Source organism: Acipenser ruthenus, chromosome 4 (assembly GCF_902713425.1).
Source record: "Acipenser ruthenus chromosome 4, fAciRut3.2 maternal haplotype, whole genome shotgun sequence".
NCBI classification, from domain to species: domain Eukaryota; kingdom Metazoa; phylum Chordata; class Actinopteri; order Acipenseriformes; family Acipenseridae; genus Acipenser; species Acipenser ruthenus.
Window position 1 is genome coordinate 51,142,371 of NC_081192.1, and position 21,159 is coordinate 51,163,529.

The 21,159-nt window shown below is 35.6% G+C and overlaps 1 protein-coding gene across 2 annotated transcripts in view; it reads right to left on the reverse strand.

Moving 5' to 3' along the window:
• Positions 1 to 21,159, reverse strand: part of smchd1 (structural maintenance of chromosomes flexible hinge domain containing 1) — a 123,258-nt gene that overhangs the window by 8,360 nt on the left and 93,739 nt on the right. For both annotated transcript variants that reach the window (XM_059022530.1, XM_059022531.1), the window contains exons 34-45: positions 19,735 to 19,796; positions 17,141 to 17,228; positions 16,557 to 16,688; positions 14,774 to 14,926; positions 12,415 to 12,544; positions 11,439 to 11,558; positions 11,040 to 11,125; positions 5,072 to 5,194; positions 3,563 to 3,753; positions 2,031 to 2,140; positions 1,014 to 1,084; positions 271 to 442 (exon numbers count right to left, since the gene is read on the reverse strand). In XM_059022530.1, the coding sequence (XP_058878513.1) occupies positions 271 to 442; positions 1,014 to 1,084; positions 2,031 to 2,140; positions 3,563 to 3,753; positions 5,072 to 5,194; positions 11,040 to 11,125; positions 11,439 to 11,558; positions 12,415 to 12,544; positions 14,774 to 14,926; positions 16,557 to 16,688; positions 17,141 to 17,228; positions 19,735 to 19,796 (1,438 nt within the window). The remainder of the gene's footprint in view (positions 1 to 270; positions 443 to 1,013; positions 1,085 to 2,030; positions 2,141 to 3,562; positions 3,754 to 5,071; positions 5,195 to 11,039; positions 11,126 to 11,438; positions 11,559 to 12,414; positions 12,545 to 14,773; positions 14,927 to 16,556; positions 16,689 to 17,140; positions 17,229 to 19,734; positions 19,797 to 21,159) is intronic.

Sequence of the window (21,159 nt, forward strand, 5' to 3'; positions counted from 1 at the left end):
ATATTATAAATAATACTGAAGGACATTTTGACAACAATTACTTCTGACAAATCAACTTTTTTTATTATTAATTATTTATTTTTTTTACTGTCAGTCCAGTAAGGTAGTTTCTAATTGCTTAGGATATTTTTTTGTTATATATATTTTGCATCAGTGAATTTGCAATCCTCACGCCCAACCCCACCCCCAATTAATTCTGAATTGATGTAAATACTTTATTATTAATTTTTAATTTTTTTTTTTTTTTTTTTTTACAGATTTCATACTAACCAATTTGTGTCCCCAAAGTATAGTACATGGGTGGCAGTGGTGATCCAAAAACCATTCCCCTAAGCTTGTCCATTGAAGGCGCTTTGTTCTGAAGACCTCCAAACTTTCCATTGCTGCGAATACGGTCCCCTTGCCTTGTCAGTAAGGTAGGACAATGTGTTATTTTAACAACCTGGGGGGGTTGAAGATGCAACAAAGAAAGAATATGTATTAAATTCAAATTTAGGATCTACTGTTTCAGGTCGAGGCATGCTTGCATTTTAATATTAATATTTTATTAACCTTATGCTTGGCTTATTCATAGGGCTATATTTTTTCACGGTAAAAAATGGCTTATTTCACAGTGTAAAAATAAGTATTTCAAGATCTTTCATTATTTAACATAATATTTATTAATGCAGAAAAAAAGTGCGTTAACAAGGCAAACGTTTGCTGTAGTTCTTTATAAAAAATACATATTGGCCTATTTACACTATTCTTTCAGAAATGGGATTTTTCACAGATAACTATGTATTCCGTGTCAATGGGTAAATTTCACGGAAATAGTGAAAATTGTGAAATTTGTGATAACTGTGAAAAAAAATACAACCTAACTTATACACCTGTGTTCCCCCAAGGGAGTCAGTATGCCTACATTTAAAAAATAATACACTGTAAAATGCACCTTTTATACCATCAGCACCATTTATACAAAGCAGCTTGAACTATTTTTGTCCTATTTACACCAAATGTATGTTACATACCTCTTTCCTATAACTGTTTGAAGCATCCAAGTCATCAAGAATAATGGTGTCTCCCAGGAGCATTCCAAAGACTAAAACAGCAGGAAATAGGGCTTCATTAAACAAAGCAAACCAAACCCCCAACAAAAAGTTAGACAATAACAATTTGTCTGTACAAAGGTAATTGGTATGTTAACATTTGTATGCAACCACAACATAATAAATGCTTGGATTTCTCTGATGCTTGTTTACTTGAAGATCTATTATTAGTAAATCTAGGGCCATCACATCACAGGGGATCATTAAAAAAAAAAAACTAGAAAGAAAGAAAGAAAGAAAACGAAAAAGAAAGAAAGAAACCTAATCTGGAAATATTTATACTACCACCAACACACAAGTTTATTTTTCAGACCCTACACTAGCATTTTGGTTAAGAACATTACAAACTTCAACATTCTCATTGGTGGGGGAACATGGAAGAATTTGCTCTCAATGTTTAATTTTTATTTTTTTTTTAATCTACTGACATTTTAATTAAGCCACACTTTGACTGAAAACATTTGGAAACACAGATGTTTTATAAAATCAAGTATCAACACAACTTCAATTGTGAATGCATCTGCACCCTCACTATACACTGGGAACTGGGGACAGACCCCAGAACATGTTGTTTCGCAAAGATCTCTAAACATCCTTTAGATGGGGAAAGGTGTCCTGTATCGGTCTTCAGTTTAGTGACAGTCTAGACAAAGGCAAAACTTTTATCCCACAGACATTTCTTACCCTCAAAATAGATACTCCCTAAATCACCATCACCATGTCTTACTTGGGCAACATTTTTAAATATATATTTGTTATTCATTACAAAAAACAGTAAAATTGTATTAAAGAAAACCACAGTACAATGTATGTAAATATTGCATATGCAAAGAAAATAGAAAATGCAACCAAAAAGTAAAAGAAAACAAGTCAAAATGTGGGATATTTCAATGAACTTTGAATTTGTGCCTAAATGTGGTTGGTAATTAGCTTCCTTACCTGTCTGACAGTGTTTCACATTTTCTGGGAAAATAAGGAGATCTCGAGCAAACACAGGGTTCCCCATGGGTTCAAAGTGACATTTCCCATTCCTTAGATGTGGTAAAGGTCTAGGAGAAAATGACACACAAATATGTAAAAATAAAAACAATATTCAAAAGTACTTATTCTCACTTAAGAATTGGGAAAGAAATTATCTGAAATATATTATGTGTGCATGAAGTCTAATATATTAATGTCTGTAGTTTAAAACTTACATTTTCACAGTAGTCTGGGAGCAGCAGCTAATAAGGGTTCCCTTCCTTTTATTTTGTATTCCCCCACTAATGTCCTCATGCAAAAGGCTAAAACTTAAATGCAGGTTTTGAACTTAATGATTCAGTTACGTGTTTATGAATGGCATTTGAACTACAGACATCAAGAAGGGTTTTGAACTGTAACTACGAAAAGAGCCATCCCATACTTAACCTTTAGTGAGAAAAGTGAAAATAAAGATTTTGAAAAATAAATCACAAGATGTATAGTGTTTTAAAATAACGATAGAAGCAGAGAATCAAACTATAAGCAGTGTTATGTCCAAAGCTATCATGGGTTTCTTTTAACACGGCCCATGGGATGCAGGCACATACTGTAAATTACAGAAGCATGAATCCTATTTCCAGTCAACACTGAAACGCCTACCCGCTGAAAATGTAGTAGCTGGATAGGATTAACCTCTGAACTTACAAAACCAATCGTTACTGATTAAAACGGAATGCTGAAGTTTGTGAACAATACCCAACCGAGAGGCAATATATTTGTTTTCCCCTGCCATCTAAAAGGTTTCATATGTACACAAATTATATACATGGTTACTGCCCAATTCCTGCTGTCAGGTATCATAACGACAATTATATAAATGACAGCCATTACATATTGTACAACTATACACATATCAGGGTATTTGTCTGTATAATGCATACAAGACCTGGAATTTTACCTCAAAGTGTTTAATTAACCAAAAGACAAAGTAAAACATTTTTCTTCACCAATTACGTCAGTACCACAAATGGGCTTGCATAGCAGTGGCTTTGTATAATTACTGCCACAAAAAGGGTCAATTGTTCTTATACAATACCCACAACCAAACTCTACCAAGCGCCAAATATACAGCCAATAAAAAAAATAAGTGCCCGTTTTTGGAATCAAGTCACATGACACAATATGGAAGCCATATCAGGTCACAGGTCAAACCGATAGGTACTGTTACATTAACAAAGTCGGCATCTCAAGCGGTTTATGAGATACGAGTAGTTGAAAGTGACATCCCCTTCCAGTGACGCTGAATTAGCTAGCCAGAAGAGCGAATGGATCACATCAATGATGCAGAGAAAGATTACACCTTGAGGTGAAGGTTGACAAACACCAACACCTCCTGTAGTGGATGTGTAAAATATATTTTGCTATGACAAATCAATTAATGTAAATGATGCAAGTATCAAAACCTGCAGAGGACAGATGGGAACTTAAATAAAAGTATCTTTCCTCCTTACCTGTTCCACTGTGGGAGGTTCTTCATGTAGATTGAGTCAAGTGGGAGCACTTGCTGCCGTCCCTGTGTGTCCTTAAAGATTTGACGTGCTGAATCTGTGGTCAAAGTAACCACACAGTCCATATCACTTGCTAAGTGCCAGGAAATGACCTTTGCTGCCTCACTGTTTTCAATTTGTGCCAAATGTGCAATCTGAAAGTTAAACAAATATTTGAAACTTTTTTTTTTAAACTTCTGCCTTACTGTTATGTTTGTGTTAAACAATTGTGTTACATACAAACCCCACAAAGCTCTGACTGCAAACAACCTGGCAAACAATAGTTGGCTATAAAAAGCTACATATAGATTAGGCACATTTTTAAAACAAAAATAAGTCAAAGTTACTTGTAAACCACATGTTTTTCCTTGAAAAAATTGCAGCATAAAGTTAATATTCATTTTTCCCAAATACAAGAGTATAAGTGCCAAAATAGCAAAGAGTTTATGAGGCATTTTCAGTTTATTATAATACAGATTATATAATAAATATACACAAACTGATTATCAAATCATAACACTCAATATGAATATGGTATAATTTAATTAAAGGTTTAAAAGGTTTACATTGAATACAGGTATTTATTATTTTTTAGATTTCAAAATTAAATATAATGCATTGTGTATGACTTCACATACTCAATACATTTTAAGGTAATGTGATCGCAGATGTTGAAATCTAGTGTCTTACTGTACCTATTTAGCTGAAATACCCAAAACACACCAGGGAAATGCATAGATAATTTAGGAAGAAAGATACATTCCTAAATACAGTTAACTACATGAAACAAACACTCAGGGAAATCAAAACACAGAAGAAAACCCTTATTGCCCTTAAATGTTCATTTTTACACTGCATTCCACTTCAGTTAGTCAATCCACGTGTAAACCATTTATAGAAAAGGTTGAGTCCGTCATATAAATGATTCCCATTTTCTACATTAAATCAGCAAGTGGTCATGTGGCAGATCTGAAGATTGCCAAATAAGAATTTTTTTTTCCATTATAGATAAAACAAGGTACACAGAGATACAACTAATTTTAAACCAAAAACAACATGTGGTCTGCATCAATTCAAAACCATGCCAGTTTATGGTCATGCACTCCTTAATCTGTCTGTTCTTGTTTTAGTGGTTGATTAAGTTAACCTATACCCTGCCTGGATAAGCCAAAGCTGGATTTTTTAAGCCTTTTATAGCCCTGGGCACACCACCCTTGATTGCATCAACCACCTATCCATGGTTATCTTGAGATTACCACTAAAACTAAATGGCTAATGCAATACAGGTGGCACTGTAAAATGCTTTAAGAAAATCTGGCTGTAGTTTATTCCAGCAGGCTATAGGGCGATCAAATAAAACCCTAAGCTAAAACTTGATTACAACAAATTGTGATGGAGGCTAATACATTAGTTAACAGATGATCTGAACTTCAAACATATAAAAAGGCAAATTCTCTTTTGCAAATAACAAACCTTTCCGAGTACATCAGGGTTTCCTTTAGGAGCCATGGGGATGGTGCATGTTCTTCTAGGTTCCTTCAATATCTGTTCTCTTTCTGCACTCTTTTGTTTTATCATTTCTTCTATTTGTTGGACCTGCAAAATAATTATTACATTTATAAATGGAGAGGTGGTGCAAATAACGGTGGCGACACGGCGAAAGAAACAGAGATCCTCACAACCCTCTGCAGGGGAGGCAGGACAAGTCATGCACATGCTTACGCTTTGTGGAAGTAGTTGTCAGCATATACAGTATTCTATATCTATGCGCTTCTTTAGTGTGACATCACACTAAACAAGCGGGCGAGTCAATGGCAAAAGGCATTAGTGCTAATAACAAATAAACACCACAATGTGTGTATAGACATGTAATTTTATCATGTTCATTTGGTTTTATTATATTACTGTATACTACAGAGAACAACAAAGCACAACTTAAAATGTACAGCAGAATATTAAATCGTTATCAACTAGTCCATGTATTTTTCATTAATATTATCAACTACTAGTATTCTTGTTTAAAAATACATTTTAAATCGTTTATACAGTACTGTGCAAAAGTTTTAGGCAGGTGTGAAAAAATGCTGTAAAGCAAGAATGCTTTCAAAAATAGACATGTTAATAGATTATATTTATCAATTAACTAAATGCAAAGTGAGTGAACAGAAGAAAAATCTAAATCAAATCCATATTTGGTGTGACCACCCTTTGCCTTCAAAACAGCATCAATTCTTCTAGGTACACTTGCACAAAGTCAGGGATTTTGTAGGCATATAGACAGATGTATGATTAAACAATTATACCAAACAGGTGCTAATGATCATCAATTCAATATGTAGGTTGAAACACAATCATTAACTGAAACAGAAACAGCTGTGTAGGAGGAATAAAACTGGGTGAGGAACAGCCAAACTCAGCTAACAAGGTGAGGTTGCTGGAGACAGTTTACTGTCAAAAGTCATACACCATGGCAAGACTGAGCACAGCAACAAGACACAAGGTATTTATACTGCATCAGCAAGGTCTCTCCCAGGCAGAAATTTCAAGGCAGACAGGGGTTTCCAGATGTGCTGTCCAAGTCTTTTGAAGAAGCACAAAGAAACGGGCAACGTTGAGGACCGTAGAAGCAGTGGTCGGCCAAGGAAACTTACTGCAGCAGATGAAAGACACATCATGCTTACTTCCCTTCGCAATCGGAAGATGTCCAGCAGTGCCATCAGCTCAGAATTGGCAGAAAACAGTGGGACCCTGGTACACCCATCTACTGTCCGGAGAAGTCTGGTCAGAAGTGGCCTTCATGGAAGACTTGCGGCCAAAAAGCCATACCTCCGACGTGGAAACAAGGCCAAGCGACTCAACTATGCACGAAAACACAGGAACTGGGGTGCAGAAAAACTGCAGCAGGTACTCTGGACTGATGAGTCAAAATTTGAAATATTTGGCTGTAGCAGAAGGCAGTTTGTTCGCCAAAGGGCTGGAGAGCGGTACACGAATGAGTGTCTGCAGGCAACAGTGAAGCATGGTGGAGGTTCCTTGCAAGTTTGGGGCTGCATTTCTGCAAATGGAGTTGGGGATTTGGTCAGAATTAATGGTCTCCTCAATGCTGAGAAGTACAGGCAGATACTTATCCATCATGCAATACCATCAGGGAGGCATCTGATTGGCCCCAAATTTATTCTGCAGCATGACAACGACCCCAAACATACAGCGAAAGTCATTAAGAACTATCTTCAGCGTAAAGAAGAACAAGGAGTCCTGGAAGTGATGGTATGGCCCCCACAGAGCCCTGATCTCAACATCATCGAGTCTGTCTGGGATTACATGAAGAGAGAGAAGCAACTGAGGCTGCCTAAATCCACAGAAGAACTGTGGTTAGTTCTCCAAGATGTTTGGGCCAACCTACCTGCCTAGTTCCTTCAAAAACTGTGTGCAAGTGTACCTAGAAGAACTGATGCTGTTTTGAAGGCAAAGGGTGGTCACACCAAATATTGATTTGATGTAGATTTTTCTTCTGTTCACTCACTTTGCATTTTGTTAATTGATAAATATAAACTATTAACATGTCTATTTTTGAAAGCATTCTTACTTTACAGAATTTTTTCACACCTGCCTAAAACTTTTGCACAGTACTGTATATACACTTTACAAATAAATGATAATAAAATCCAAGCGTGAATTTAGCGAGAAACTTGCCTCGACATCGTAGATTTGAAACTTTTTTGATTTTCAAGACACCAAGTGTACCATCATACATGAATGATTGTTAATCCCCTGACTTGAAAGCTTTTCTCCACTTTTCATTTTTTAAAAAAGTCTATGCAGAAAACAATGAGACCGCCATATTGTTTACAACCGCAAAGCAACGATATCCAAGGAAGTAAGTCTTTGTGACGAAAGCACTAAAGAGCCGTATGGTTGGACTGAGAAACCTGTTTTTACCTTTCAAAACATTAAGAATGGCCTACGATCATGAGGATATAATTAGTACTGTTTTTATTCTACTTTCAAAATTAGAATAAATATTAGGTTTTCTAAACATTTTTTTAATTCACGACTGTCTTTTTTTTCCCCAATACTGTAGTAGTTTCTGCATGTGAATTGTATTAGTTGTAGTTAAAATATAGGCTGCTTATTGATTACTAAAAAAGCTATACTAATAACGTGCATCATATCATTTTAAATATTCTAATAAACTTTACTGTTTGTTGTCATTGTTCTGATATATACAGTATGGTTGTTGCATCATTAACTTACACTTGATCACATGTGTGCTTGCAGGAAGAAGTGGAAAACCCGTTTATCACTGTTGTTCCATAGTTAAGGAATATCCACCATAAACGTTTTTTCCACTTCGCAAGTAAAACTGGACATGTACTGTGTCCCACATATTATATTTTAAAACCTACATACTATATGAAAATCTATCTATGGGAAACTGAAGTCACACAAAAGGCTGTAAAACTGTGGAACTTTGGATTTAGTTTCTAAAGACATTTGAATTAGATTGAATTACTGCTCTTCGTCTGAACAATATTTTTATTTAACCCAGCTTGTTATGGTATAATAATAAAGATCTGCAGTGGTGTTGGTTGTTACAGAGCTGTGTATCAGGGGCGCACCCAGGATCTAGTCTCATCCGTCAGCAGGGGGGAATGTGCTAATAAAGTTCAGTGAAGTTCAATCCCGTCTCCGTGTCGCATACATTACAATCAACGTAGATATCAATTTTTTCTTTTATTATTATTCTTTTGTGAGAACAACCAACCCATTGAAGAGTATTGAGAGCTGAAATAAGTAAGTATTTTAAGCAAACTAAAAACACAGCGCAATGGCCTGAATACAGAGTCACTTTTCAAGGTAACAACGTAACGGCCCCTTAAGCCCGCTGCACACAGCCCAACTCAAGCCATTCCGACTCATCTCATCTGAGTATGCACAGATTTTGCGATCAGTTTTGCTGAGTTTTGGTTTGACGTCACAGTTCAGTTTTTTACGACTGGGTGTCGCACACTGCTAAGACTGAATTACAGACCACAGCTAGATCCTGGTGATTACTATGTATGCAGATTTAATTAATACTGCCCTGTACACATTTTTGTATTAACTTAACCCAACATAGCGACCCTCATATTATGCATTGCATCGTATGCTGATTAGATGGTGGAGACAGCGCTACGAGGCAACCAAAAGAAGCGCTTGGCCTATTAATTTAGCAATTGACCATTTACACCGTGCAAACATTTCAGGCAGTGTTTGACTTTTTGTATAGTTTGTCTACTACACTTTAGCCTGTGGTAAATAAAATCCAAACTGTTGATTTTTTATTTGACTGGCGTTTTTTTCTCAGCGAGTGGATCTAGGGGCTTGTGATTTGTGACCTATTGGAGATCGACGCACCGGTTACATCTGTTTTGCGCAGTAAGAAAATATACGCTGCCAGTAGATTGATAATAAAAAGGTAAATTGATAATTTACCTTTGATTAGTAAACGCCTAAAAAAACAATTCAAATGTGCACATATCTGGTATTTTTTTAATTCGGGACACTCGGAGCAATTCAAGACTAATATATTTTTACCTGTGGAACAAAAGCTGTCAATATTCCACCATCTTGTATGACAAGTTACATCACTTAAACCTGCTTCACCACTGGTTGACACCCTTATGACTAATCGGTCTCAGTCAGTCTTGGTTGGCAACCGCTGCACACAGACAGACTGATCACATCTGAACGAAACTGCGTCTGAAAAAGATTCAACATGTTCGATCTTCAAATCTGAAGACATCCCGACTGAAATATGCATAATCTTGGTTTTAAGTGCACGCACACTGATACGATTCTTCTAAACTCTGTACGGCCAGTTGAGATGAGATGAGATGAGATGAGATGAGTCGGGAAGGCTTCACCTAGCTGCAGAGAGAGGCCCAGCCACAACCCTTGGGCTCTGCTGTGAGAGAATGAGCATATGCCTTGCACAAGCAGCAGGAGACCTGCTAAATCCGAACGAACCATTACAACTCGCTACACCAAATGCACTCCACCCAGGAGCAAACACAAACCTAATGGTTGAAATGATCGCTAAAGATATAGTGACTATCAGCACTGTTGAAGGACAGGGTTAACTACTAAATAAATAAATAAATAAATAAAAATAATTTTGTAGTTTTAAACTTGTTCCGTTACAATGATGACTAATTCATGACATTCAGGGTCAACTGCATCAACGTGGATTAACCACTAACCCAGATTAAATCAATGATTATATTTTCATGAATTAAACATCATCTGAGCAGAGAACATATAATGAGTAAAATTAATAGAATTGAATATTTTCATACTTTCTATAATTTTTTTGTTTACATTTGCTTTTACGTTTACATTTGCAAAATACGGTGTATACAAATAATGACTGACTGCTAATCAGAAGTCTAGGATTACCTGCTTACTCCAAGATTTACTAATTGTGGTGCAATGTAACCGATTAAAACGTAACCCCAGATCAACTAACCCTAGTTTAGCATTAAACTGAGTTTTATTTAATCCACATATAAGGCTTCACGTAGCAGAATGTATACCAGGACTGGGAGGTATGTACTGTATTTAATATGCTATGTTACTTAATGTAAACATGTATTTATTTTTTATCGTTGTCTAATGCAGACATCTGTACATTATGTTGCTTTCAATTGCTGTTTGGAAATTATGCAGAAGTTGGCCTTTACACAAACTGTCCTTGTTACTTCCTGTTAATAAAAAGAGCTACCTATAGAAGTAATGTTAAATAGTACTGCTAGCACCCCAGATGAGCTGCATAATGAGTGTTTTAAGCATTGAAAAATGTAAAAATGTGTCCGATATTTAAATTGAATGTATAAAAAATATGCATAGCAATTTTGCTGCAAGCTTGAGTTTGCATGTGATAGTGAGAGAATGGATCATAGAAATACTGGGAAAGCTAATTCTAGCAGACGTGATAGGGGCATCGGAATCAGGTTTTGCAAACTGCCCTTGACTGGCAGCTACTGACGCCACCCAGAGAATATTAATAATGCTGAGGATGTCATCAAAAAGAGTCGAATTTCGTTCTTGAACGATTGTACACTCATTCATAAAGTGTTTTGTGACAGTGTCTAAATTAGTAAATTACTCAATTCCCCAAAACCTTACCTGGATTGCTAAGTACCGCTATTGTTTTTTTTTTTTGTTTTTTTTAAAGTATGTATTACTTGAATTTTAGTATTACGTAAGCATTATCTTTTGCCAGTGGCACTTTGATGTAATGTATAATAGTGTAATGGTTTAAGCGTTAGTAAATTACGTGTATACGTTCATTAAAATATATGGAAATGCCCATCTCCAACTTAAGCATTTTTGTCCTTTAAATCGACTTTGCTTCATAAAATTGTGTTGCAATGTACTTTTTCATAAAGGGAATACTTACAACATTCACTTGTGGAATTTCTACTTTAAGTTTGTTCAGCTCAGTTTTCAGTTGAGCTTCCTTGACTGAGGCATCCTGAGCCTGACCTGAAAAAATAAACAAACAAAAAATAGAAAAACACAGTAATATACATAGAAGACACAGGTCTGTGAATACAAAAATGTTTCCATAACCTTTAACACAATTTTTTTTTTTTTTTTTTGTTTGTTCAAATTTAATTTCGAAATTGGTCAAACTTGAAGTACAGCTTCTATAAAATAAAGCAAATTGGGGTTCCAATTGAATAAGCTTATGTCACACAAGACTGTTATTGATACAGCTGCTGCCTCATATGAACTTTATATTCTTTCAATATTTGCTTTTAAAAACACAAATCACAATATTGTATAAATAACTTACATTTCATCTCACCGACAAGTTGATTGGTGGTGTCAAATAAACTCTTGTAAGCAACAATTGATTGGGATATCTGGTCTTTTTCCCGTGTTAGGGCTGTCATTTGCTGTTGCTTCTTGAAATCTAAAAAAAAAAAAAAAGTATATAATATAAAAATCATATTTTATATGTTTTCAGGTCAGTCATTCATTTAACCAAAGGCTACATTTTATATTGTATGTTTGTACTAGAAAACTAATAAAAAAAAGTTTGGTTAAATGCCTGGCCTGACAGAATTCTGGTGTGCGCATGCTGATACAAGGTTGTTTTAAATAGTGTACCATACAATCCTAGAAAAGGATCACAATGCATCAATGCATAGAATACCCAGCTGGTATTGCCAGAACAAATCACATAGTTTACACAATCATGTTAACTCCATTAAATTTACAATACTATGACTTCAAATGTCACCTGACCTTAATATGGAAGCCATTTTAGGTCTGAGTTAAATGTCATGTTCAGCAACACATTTCGCATGCAGTTTTTATATAACACTGCAAATATGAAGTCGCAAACTCAATTGGTTTCTGAGATAAAAGGCAGAAGCTTTGTAAAAAAAAAATGACAGGAAACAGTTCATCTTTCTTTAAGAACACCCACGACTGAACTTGATCTACTCTAGGTCCTAGAGAATCACACAATACAGCTCTGTACTGAGTATGAAGCCTCTATCTAGAAGTGTTAGGTCTTTATCAACACTGAAAATATGAATTTAAAACAGCTTAAAACTGTTTTAAAATGGATATTGCCTTGGTTGACCTTGTAATATACAACTGTTCGGCAGCAGCAAGGTCTTCTTTACACCTCTGGAATAAAGCCCTACACCTTGGTATAAAAAGGTGAAAGTACTCTGTATAGCTAGTTTGTTTCTCATTATAAATTTTTCATGATGCCATTTCAGGACAGATTGGCAACAACAGCAATACATTTAACTCACCGTTCGAAAACATGAAACATAGCCGGAATGGTGTCAATGTGGTGTCTTTCAGGTCTGGAATGACTGGGTCAAAATGAAGGATATATTCAGTGCCATCGACACCAAGGCTATTTTCTGCAAGAATAAGGTTCTGAAAGGACATGGAAATTACATTAGATTACAGGAGCATTGTTTAAACACGAAATAATACAATTTTGCTAAACATACTGTACAATGTTTCATTATCATGCATATACTAAAGTGCGTAATGTATGGGGGGGAAAAAAGATTCTAGCTCCATTTATGGAAGCGTCCAGCCTCTGTGGAAATAGCTGCTTGTTTAAACAGTCAGATTCTGAAAACTGTTTGCACCTCAAGAACTAACATTACAGCTTGAAAATTGTTAAAGGTGCGTGGTGCTTACAAAACAATTCCAGTAAATACATGTATTACCGAATATGTATTTCCATTATTTTATAGGTCTCACATTTTCTTAAATGAAAAATGAACACATTATGGTAAAGGTAAATTTGAGTTTTTCATGGTAATTTGAAGCAGTCAGTGAAGAAAATATATCAAATCACTCCTTGCAAATACTTTAAATGTTACAACTTTTGCAGAGAGAGTTTGCATGAAGTCGGCATTTAAAACAGATCAGTCATGGGAAAAGTAGTGCTTGGTACTCAAATGTAAATACTATTTTTGTTCCTTTACAGAAAATAAGAAAAAATGTAGCACTATTTTTATTTGTGGGGACAGACAGTCTCTGACGTTTTGTTTAATACATTTTCTGCCAAGACTAATGAAGTTTAGCTGATCCAATGGTGGTCAGAAAAAACAGGATTGCAAAGCTGCATCATTTTTGCGTTATCACACTGCACAGTGAAAGGCTGTATTTGTCTACGTATGTATATGTCAAAATAAATAAATAAATCAATAAATAAATAAATAAATAAATAAATACACACACACACTCTCTCTCAGGATGAGTCATTGGCTACAAAAAACTGTGCCACCCGTGCTCCTTCAACTGTCTAAATAAGTACAATTACAATCAGAGAGACGATTCAGTCCATCCGTTTTATGCTGGTTCCTCATAGCTGATTGATCTTAAACCTTTGTCAAGTTGGCTCTTAAAGGATCCCAATGCTCCAGCATCAACAACCCTAAACCTAATCTGTATCTGTACATATTCATACAATTATACAAAATGGGCTTCTGTTCTCAATTATTCATTCAAATATTGTAATGATTAGTTATATAATATCAAATAATAATTCTAAGTAAAAATGGAAACAGCATACGACGACCACAACATAGTAGCATTGAAGCTGAGAAAGTCATCTTTAAAACAATAAAACGTGCCTTTGTGTATAAATGTAGGATTAAATTCCTAAAATAAGCCATCGATTATTTTGTTTACAAACACTATTGAAAAAAAAATAATAAATTAAATTCAAAATGCATGTTTACCATAATCTGGGCATCATTCATATAGGAAACTATGAGCTCATTCAAAAGTTATGTCAATATATATAAGATAACATTTGCTGGAATTATATTGTTAGCCCATGTGTACTTAACCACTCATTCCCAACATGCACCCACAAAGACATCCTGTTCTGAATTATGTATCTTTATACAGACACTTTCTTACATTTTCTATCTGCTCTGTGTTGATGTTGTGCTGTAGATGTCATTTTCAAGGAATATGGAATGTGTATTTGCAACAAAAATGTGATAGTGTGCCGTATAAGGGGTGTAAGGCAGTTGAATGTTTTTATTTTATTTAGCTTAGTTTCATGTGTTCCACAAGAATATCCATTTGTCAGCCACACCAATAAGTACAAAAGGATGAACTCTTAAAAGGGGCTGAAATATTATTTCTAAAACTACATAATCATAACTGGTAATTGGTACTTATTTCATAGAGTACAAGGTTAATACGTCACACAGGGTTAACCTAAATGACTACCAAGCCATGATGCTCAGAGGATTTGAACAACAAATGTATATTTTTTCATCAGATGTACACTTGCCAAAAAAAGAAGTATATTTCGGTGTGAGATAATGCTGATGGTATCCCCATTAAATACAACAAGGCAGCAAATGATTTCCCATCTACGTTTACATGTGTCAGTAGCAACTGATACATTTATTTTATTTTATTTAAAAGGGGAACAGTGGATGTAGAGTTTCTCGCAATGTTTTGTTCTCCAATTATATTATAATTCAAATACGAGCAGAATGTTTCCATTTCATTTTGGCAATCAACAAATTCATTTTTTAAATACATTGCGGTAGAGTTTGATTTGTGGATCAAAAACCAATGTGTGTGTGTGTGTGTGTATATATATATTTATAATTAAAAAACACTTACCGAAATCTCAGCAGAACCTTTAAAGAGTTTAAATTCCACAGACTTAACTTTCCCCTGAAACTGGGGAATCTCTGTGACATTCCGATTTGGGCTTTTAATGGTAACTACCACTTTCCCATCCAGGTCTGTACAAGTGGGGTTGTTATATTCATCCTGAAATACAGTTTTTTTTTATTTAAAAAAGGCATGCTCATGATTTAATTTTACTGCTGTATTTGCAGAAACTGATCAAGTGAACATCACAAAGAATAAATAACAGTGATGACATAGGAGTTAATTAGTATTGTTAGTACAGTATGTATTTGTGATTTTGAGAAAAACATTAGGTGATTGTTGACAAGTAAATGAACGTGCTGTTGTGTTACACAGCAGTAAAACCCCATTCCGAGGTCCATCTGCTTTCGTGCAGCCTTTTTGGCTCCAGGGCTTCCTGCTGCTTTCCCGAGAGTTCATAGGGATTTATGTTATACTAGCTGGGGGCAGAAAAAAATAAGATGAGGCCAATCATATGTTATAGAAGGTAGGAGAAACTGCCCTGGGGCCTGGTTACCCTTACTCTGCACTATACCTAGACTGAAAAAGTATAAAAGCATGACATTGTCTGTGTTAACAGTGGTCACATATCACTGGAAGTGGAGTTGTTACCTCTGATGTTTTTGTTAAATTCATTAAGAGTTCCGAACTGTTGCTGTATTTTAGCAACACGTTACTATATATCTGTGACAGAGAAAGAATGAATCTTGGTTATAAATCTCCCTCCCGACCTGTGAGGGTGCTGTGTAAAGGGAACAGTGTGCCCCGGACTGGATGGTTTGGCAGTTCATTCCAGGGTCAGTCGGAAGTTGGCCATCCGGGAAGGGGGCGGAGCCACAGTACACCAAGTCCTCGCCCTAGATGGGAGGCGATGTGGCAATCGCAGATTGGAGGAAAAACGACTGCACTCGCTAACCAAGGGGGTGTGGCTGAAGGTACAAAAGGGGATGTGGCTGAGCGAACTGTTCCTTTGTTATGGTTACGAGAGAACCGCTGAAGGACTGTGATATACCGTGAGTGTTTAGTGTTTGCTTGTTTTGTTGTACCAATTGTAAACAAAGTTAATTAATTAATTAACCCTTTGCGGTCCTATCTTGGACCTGGTCCGACAATGCAATTTTCCCTTTCCGGTCCAATGTCGACATCATCAAAAAGATGTAAAAAATAGGTTACTAGTCGTTTTTTCTCCGGAAAAAGCCGAGAAAACCATTCAATGGCCGAGTGCGACCAATAGGAGCCGAGAGAAGCCGGGGATGGGGAAAAAAAAGGGGGCGTATCTCACGAATACAGATAGCCCCGAAACCACATAGCTAACATGGACATAAACAAACAAGAAATCTGCTCTGCATCCAGCGCTCAAAGAATATCACAGACATTTGCAGAGCTTTTTTTAGATGTTATAGTAATAAAATAATGACGGATCACATTATTGAGGAGTTTGGTGATGCACTACTATGTAGAGGTATGTAAAAAATACAGCGAACAAGGGGTGGGGCGGGGCTGGAGATGCAGTACTGAGTGTTGCAGTGCCTTTTAAACCTGTTTTACTGTGAAAAAAAATACTTTTAAACAGCGCATCTAAAATAAACTGCGCATGTGAAAATAAATTGGACCCGACGCGCCTGAGACGTGCTGAATAAATGGACCACTAAGGGTTAAACCAGAACCCCTTTAACAACTCATAAATAATATGTACTGTATTTGCAGCCTATCCTTAAAAAAAAAATAACACATACAAGAATGAAATTACCATGATTTTAAGAGTCAAGCTTTGAACCAAAGTCCGACTGGCAATGGCACGGATATTTGAAACAACTGGAGTTGGCGGCTGTTCATCTGGAATCAATTTCACAGGCTCATTAGGTACCACATTTAGTGAAATCTGAAAAAAAAAGCAGGAGTTGAATACCTGTTATTTAACTGTTATAGTACTATCATGTTCTACTTAATGTACGAAATATTAGAACTGAACCTTTTATAAACTACTTATTTTCCTCTTTTATTAAAATGGTAAAAAATACTGAATAATCGAATAATGACTATTCAAAGAAAGCAAGCCGTTTAAAAGTAGAGAATTTAAATATAAAACCTATTTATGTTTAGAATTTTGATAAATACATTGGATACTATAGATGTAACAAGCTTTTGATCTTAAGGGGGGATTTAAATCAGGATAAGACACAGACAGATTTTTCTAGAGCATTGTACATTTCCAGTGAATCCACTTAACTTATTTTATTAGTGTCCTAGTTGGTGGATTTTTTTTTTATTAAATGAAAAACATTATACCTTTTTAATCCCTGAAAAGAGATTAGAGAAATTTTATAAACATACCTGGTCACTGCACAGCATATTAATTTTGTCTACCATATACACAAACTGAATGGTGTAGACCCCAACTCGATCAGGAATTACTTTGTCCCTAACAACAATATAAAAAAGGTTATGGAATTAGTAACCAGTTTCAACATTTCAGAACTTTTTAACATGATTATTATTACATCATGATGCTGCAGTAAAAAGTGGCATCATGTTGATTTCCAATCAATTTGCATCTAAAATACATATAGGGGTAGATGGAGGTATAGGCGCAGTGCAAATAATTGCAGATGCAAAATTCAAATTGCATTACAGCCAGGCAATTATTTTGCACTGCACCCAATGTAAGCTTAAGAGCAATGCAAATTACTCAACATGCAAAAATAATGATCCACAATTATGATAATGAGGGTCTCAATAAGCGCATCGGTCTATTTAGCGGCTGCACTTGCAGAGTTAGGAGTACAGAGAGCAGTAGTCGCTGTATGACATTTGTGGAGCACGGAAATACAAACCAAAAAAAATATGTCACAAGAAGGGCAGCAAAATCCTTGGCACACGGAAGAGAGAAGTTTTCTGTGGAGGAGCGGAGAGTCTTTACGGCTGAGGTCACTCAGCATGAAATGGAGTTGTTTGGAAAAGCCTCAGCCAACATGTTATGCTAGTATCCTTAGGAAATGATGTGTATTTGCCTGCCCTTTTTAGCATGACATCCAGAAATTTGCCTAGCACTGGAAAAGGTGGATTGGGCTATCGTTCCAGACATTTCAACTATGGTCTGAAAAAAAAAGAGGCTAAATAGTGCAGAGAACACAGCACTTTCACATGTGCAGGGATAGTATCCAGATCCCATCCAATTCCATGCTCTTTTCTTCATTTGAATGCATTCAATATAATTGTAATGGATTAATGATGGCAAAGTGCAAATTTGATAGCGGGTGCAGAACGCCATGTGAACACCATTCTTTACATACAGCGCATTTGTAGCGGCTGGTAAAATCAGACTTTACGGCAGCAAAACACTATTTACGACAGCATTATGGGGGTTTTGCACCTGCAAATCACTTTGCGCATATCCTTACATCTACCCCACAGTGAGCTGTAGCCAGGAGCCATAGTTACAAGCCGGGCAGCAGTGTGGAGTAGTGGTTAGGGCTCTGGACTCCTGACCAAAGGGTCGTGGGTTCAATCCCTTGTGGGGGACACTGCTGCTGTACCCCTGAGCAAGGTACTTTACCTAGATTGCTCCAGTAAAAACCCAACTGTATAAATGGGTAATTGTATGCAAAAATAATGTGATATCTTGCAACAATTGTAAGTCGCCCTGGATAAGGGCGTCTGCTAAGAAATAAATAATAATAATAATAATAATAATAATAATAATAATAATAATAATAATAATAATGAGAAGTGTTAGTTCAGGGGTTCTCAACCGGGGGTACCCCTGGTGGTAATTCTAAAGGTCATACAGAGTAAAGAAAATAATTAATTTAATCTTGAATTGTCACTCCCAAACTGTTGTGAATTATATATTAAAGTAAATGGGGGGGGGGGGGGGGGGGGTGATTGGTTTATCAGATTATTATACCTTTTATTGCAACTGTGGTACCAAAAAAAATTGGTTTAAGACCACTGTGTTAGTGGAATGGCATTATGGAACAAATAACAACCACGACCATGCCATCTTATAACTGGTTCTGCAGTATAAAGGGCACTTTATAGTACACTGGACAAAAAATCAGTATCCAGTATGGGGCCATAATGTGCAAGATTGGTTTGCAAAACATGACCTTACACATCTTCCTTTGCAAAGCCAAAGGTGATCCTACTCATTATTAGGCCAAAGGGGATCCTACTCACAACACAAGAAGGTATGCTATTGTAGACAATCTACACCTCAACCACCAGAAAAATGGGCAGTACAACCGCAAACCTTCAAGTGTGTTACTGGGCTAATGGGTTGAATCCTTTTTACAGTTTGTTCAGGCCATCTTGAAATGGTATGCAAACAGAAGGCTGTATGTCAGTCATCAGCTATCTGGTCAGCTGGACCAAAACAAATGTATAGCAAATTCGTACATTAAAAATAAATAAACAAATAAAACACACATGCTAGCACTAGCTAGACATTATATTACTGAAAGTAGCACATGGCTTTACTACAACAAACCAAAACTCAACACTGCATTGACAAACATGTAAATTATCTATATGATGTAATGCATGTGCAAAGAGAGGAATTTTTATTTGTTTAAAAAGCTACCCTCTGATGGTGCTAGTATTTATTGCACTTCATCATGCTTGACTTTCCTTTCCCATGGGCCTTACACTTTATGAGATTCAATAAAATAAATGTTTCCTTTGCCAGGAAGTTAAGCCCCTTTGCAATTATTTTCTTCCCTGCTCACTAGACTTTAAGAACCCAAACCAAGACCATTATTTTTGCAACCTGTATGCAGACCTAATTTTAATCAAAATCGGTGCGTTAAAACAGGAAGATGACATATGAACAATTCCCATCTACAGAGACATAAACACATACAGTGATAAACGCAATCAACACAGCAGGCAGTACATCCATGTGTCCCTCTTTACAAATGTAATAGTACCTGAAGTAAAAACAGCCCTCTTTTTCATTCTCCTTTGGTTTGTTACAGTTGAGCACTGTAGCCTAAGAAAGAAAGCAAGATGTTAGAACAAAGATTATGATTTCAGATGGTAAAGTTTAAAAAAAAACAAAAAAAAAACAATTTTGCTTAAAAAACCTTTTTGTATTTCATGAAAAAGGTCTGTTTAGTATACTAATAAGTCATTCATAGACTAATTGTATGTCCTGCAGCAACAAAACATTGTCTATCACAGTCTACTTTGCCCCCAGGCATATTTCTCATCAAGTACATAAGGTATGACCTTAGTAGAAAAGGGCTGTTGTTGACTGCCTTACAAAACTATTTGGCTTATGACTTGGTAGAAGAGCAAAACAGAATAGAGCTTTTGCAATTTTGACACATCACATTTAAATGGTTACAAACTTTGTTTATGAACTAGTGCTTTCAGAGATAGGATCATGTACAGCAGGAGTAGTCAATTATTTTACGTGAAGGTCAAGAATTCTTGGTTACAGCAAGGCAAGGTCCGGAACAACATTTCCAGACTGACTCCTTTATTGCAAGCCAAATTATCATTTAGAGATCTCAAATTGCATTTTAAGATATCTTGAAATATTTAGAGATTTCTGTAAAACATTTCCAGATATCTCAAATTGAATTCCAGATATCTTTAATTGTGCAGTTTTTAAGATATCTAAAATTAATTTAAAGATATCTGTAAATCAATCTAAGATATCTAAAAATGAAATAAAGATATCTCAAATTGATTTACAGATATCTTTAAATACTATGGAAACCATATGGATTGTGCTAGCATGGCATGCCAAACTGTCATTTAGAGATATCTTAAAATGAGGGTTTTAAAGATATCTGTAAATCATTTAAAGATATCTCTAAATAACTTCCTGGTCATTTAAAGATATCTTTAAATCATTTGAAGATATCTTCAAATAACGTCCTGTTCATTTAGAGATATCTCTGAATCATTTAGAGATATCTCTAAATAACTTCCTGTTCATTTGAAGATATCTTTAAATAGACAGGAAGTCCATTGAAAACATAGAGCATTTTCACAGGAAGTCATTTCCAGATATCTCAAAATAGCTTCTTGTTCATTTGAAGATATCTTCAAATGATTTAGAGATCTCTAAATGAACAGGAAGTTATTTGAAGATATCTTTAAATGATTTTGAGGTTTCTAAATGAACAGGAAGTTATTTGAAGATATCTTTAAATGATTTAGAGATATCTTTAAATGAACAGGACATTATTCAGAGATATCTTTAAATGATTTAGAGATATCTGAAAAGTATTTCAAGATATCTCAAAAACATTTAGAGATATCTAAAAATGCATTTTAGATATCTCATTTAACGCTCAATTTAAAGATATCTGTAAATCATTTTGAGATATCTCTAAATGTAT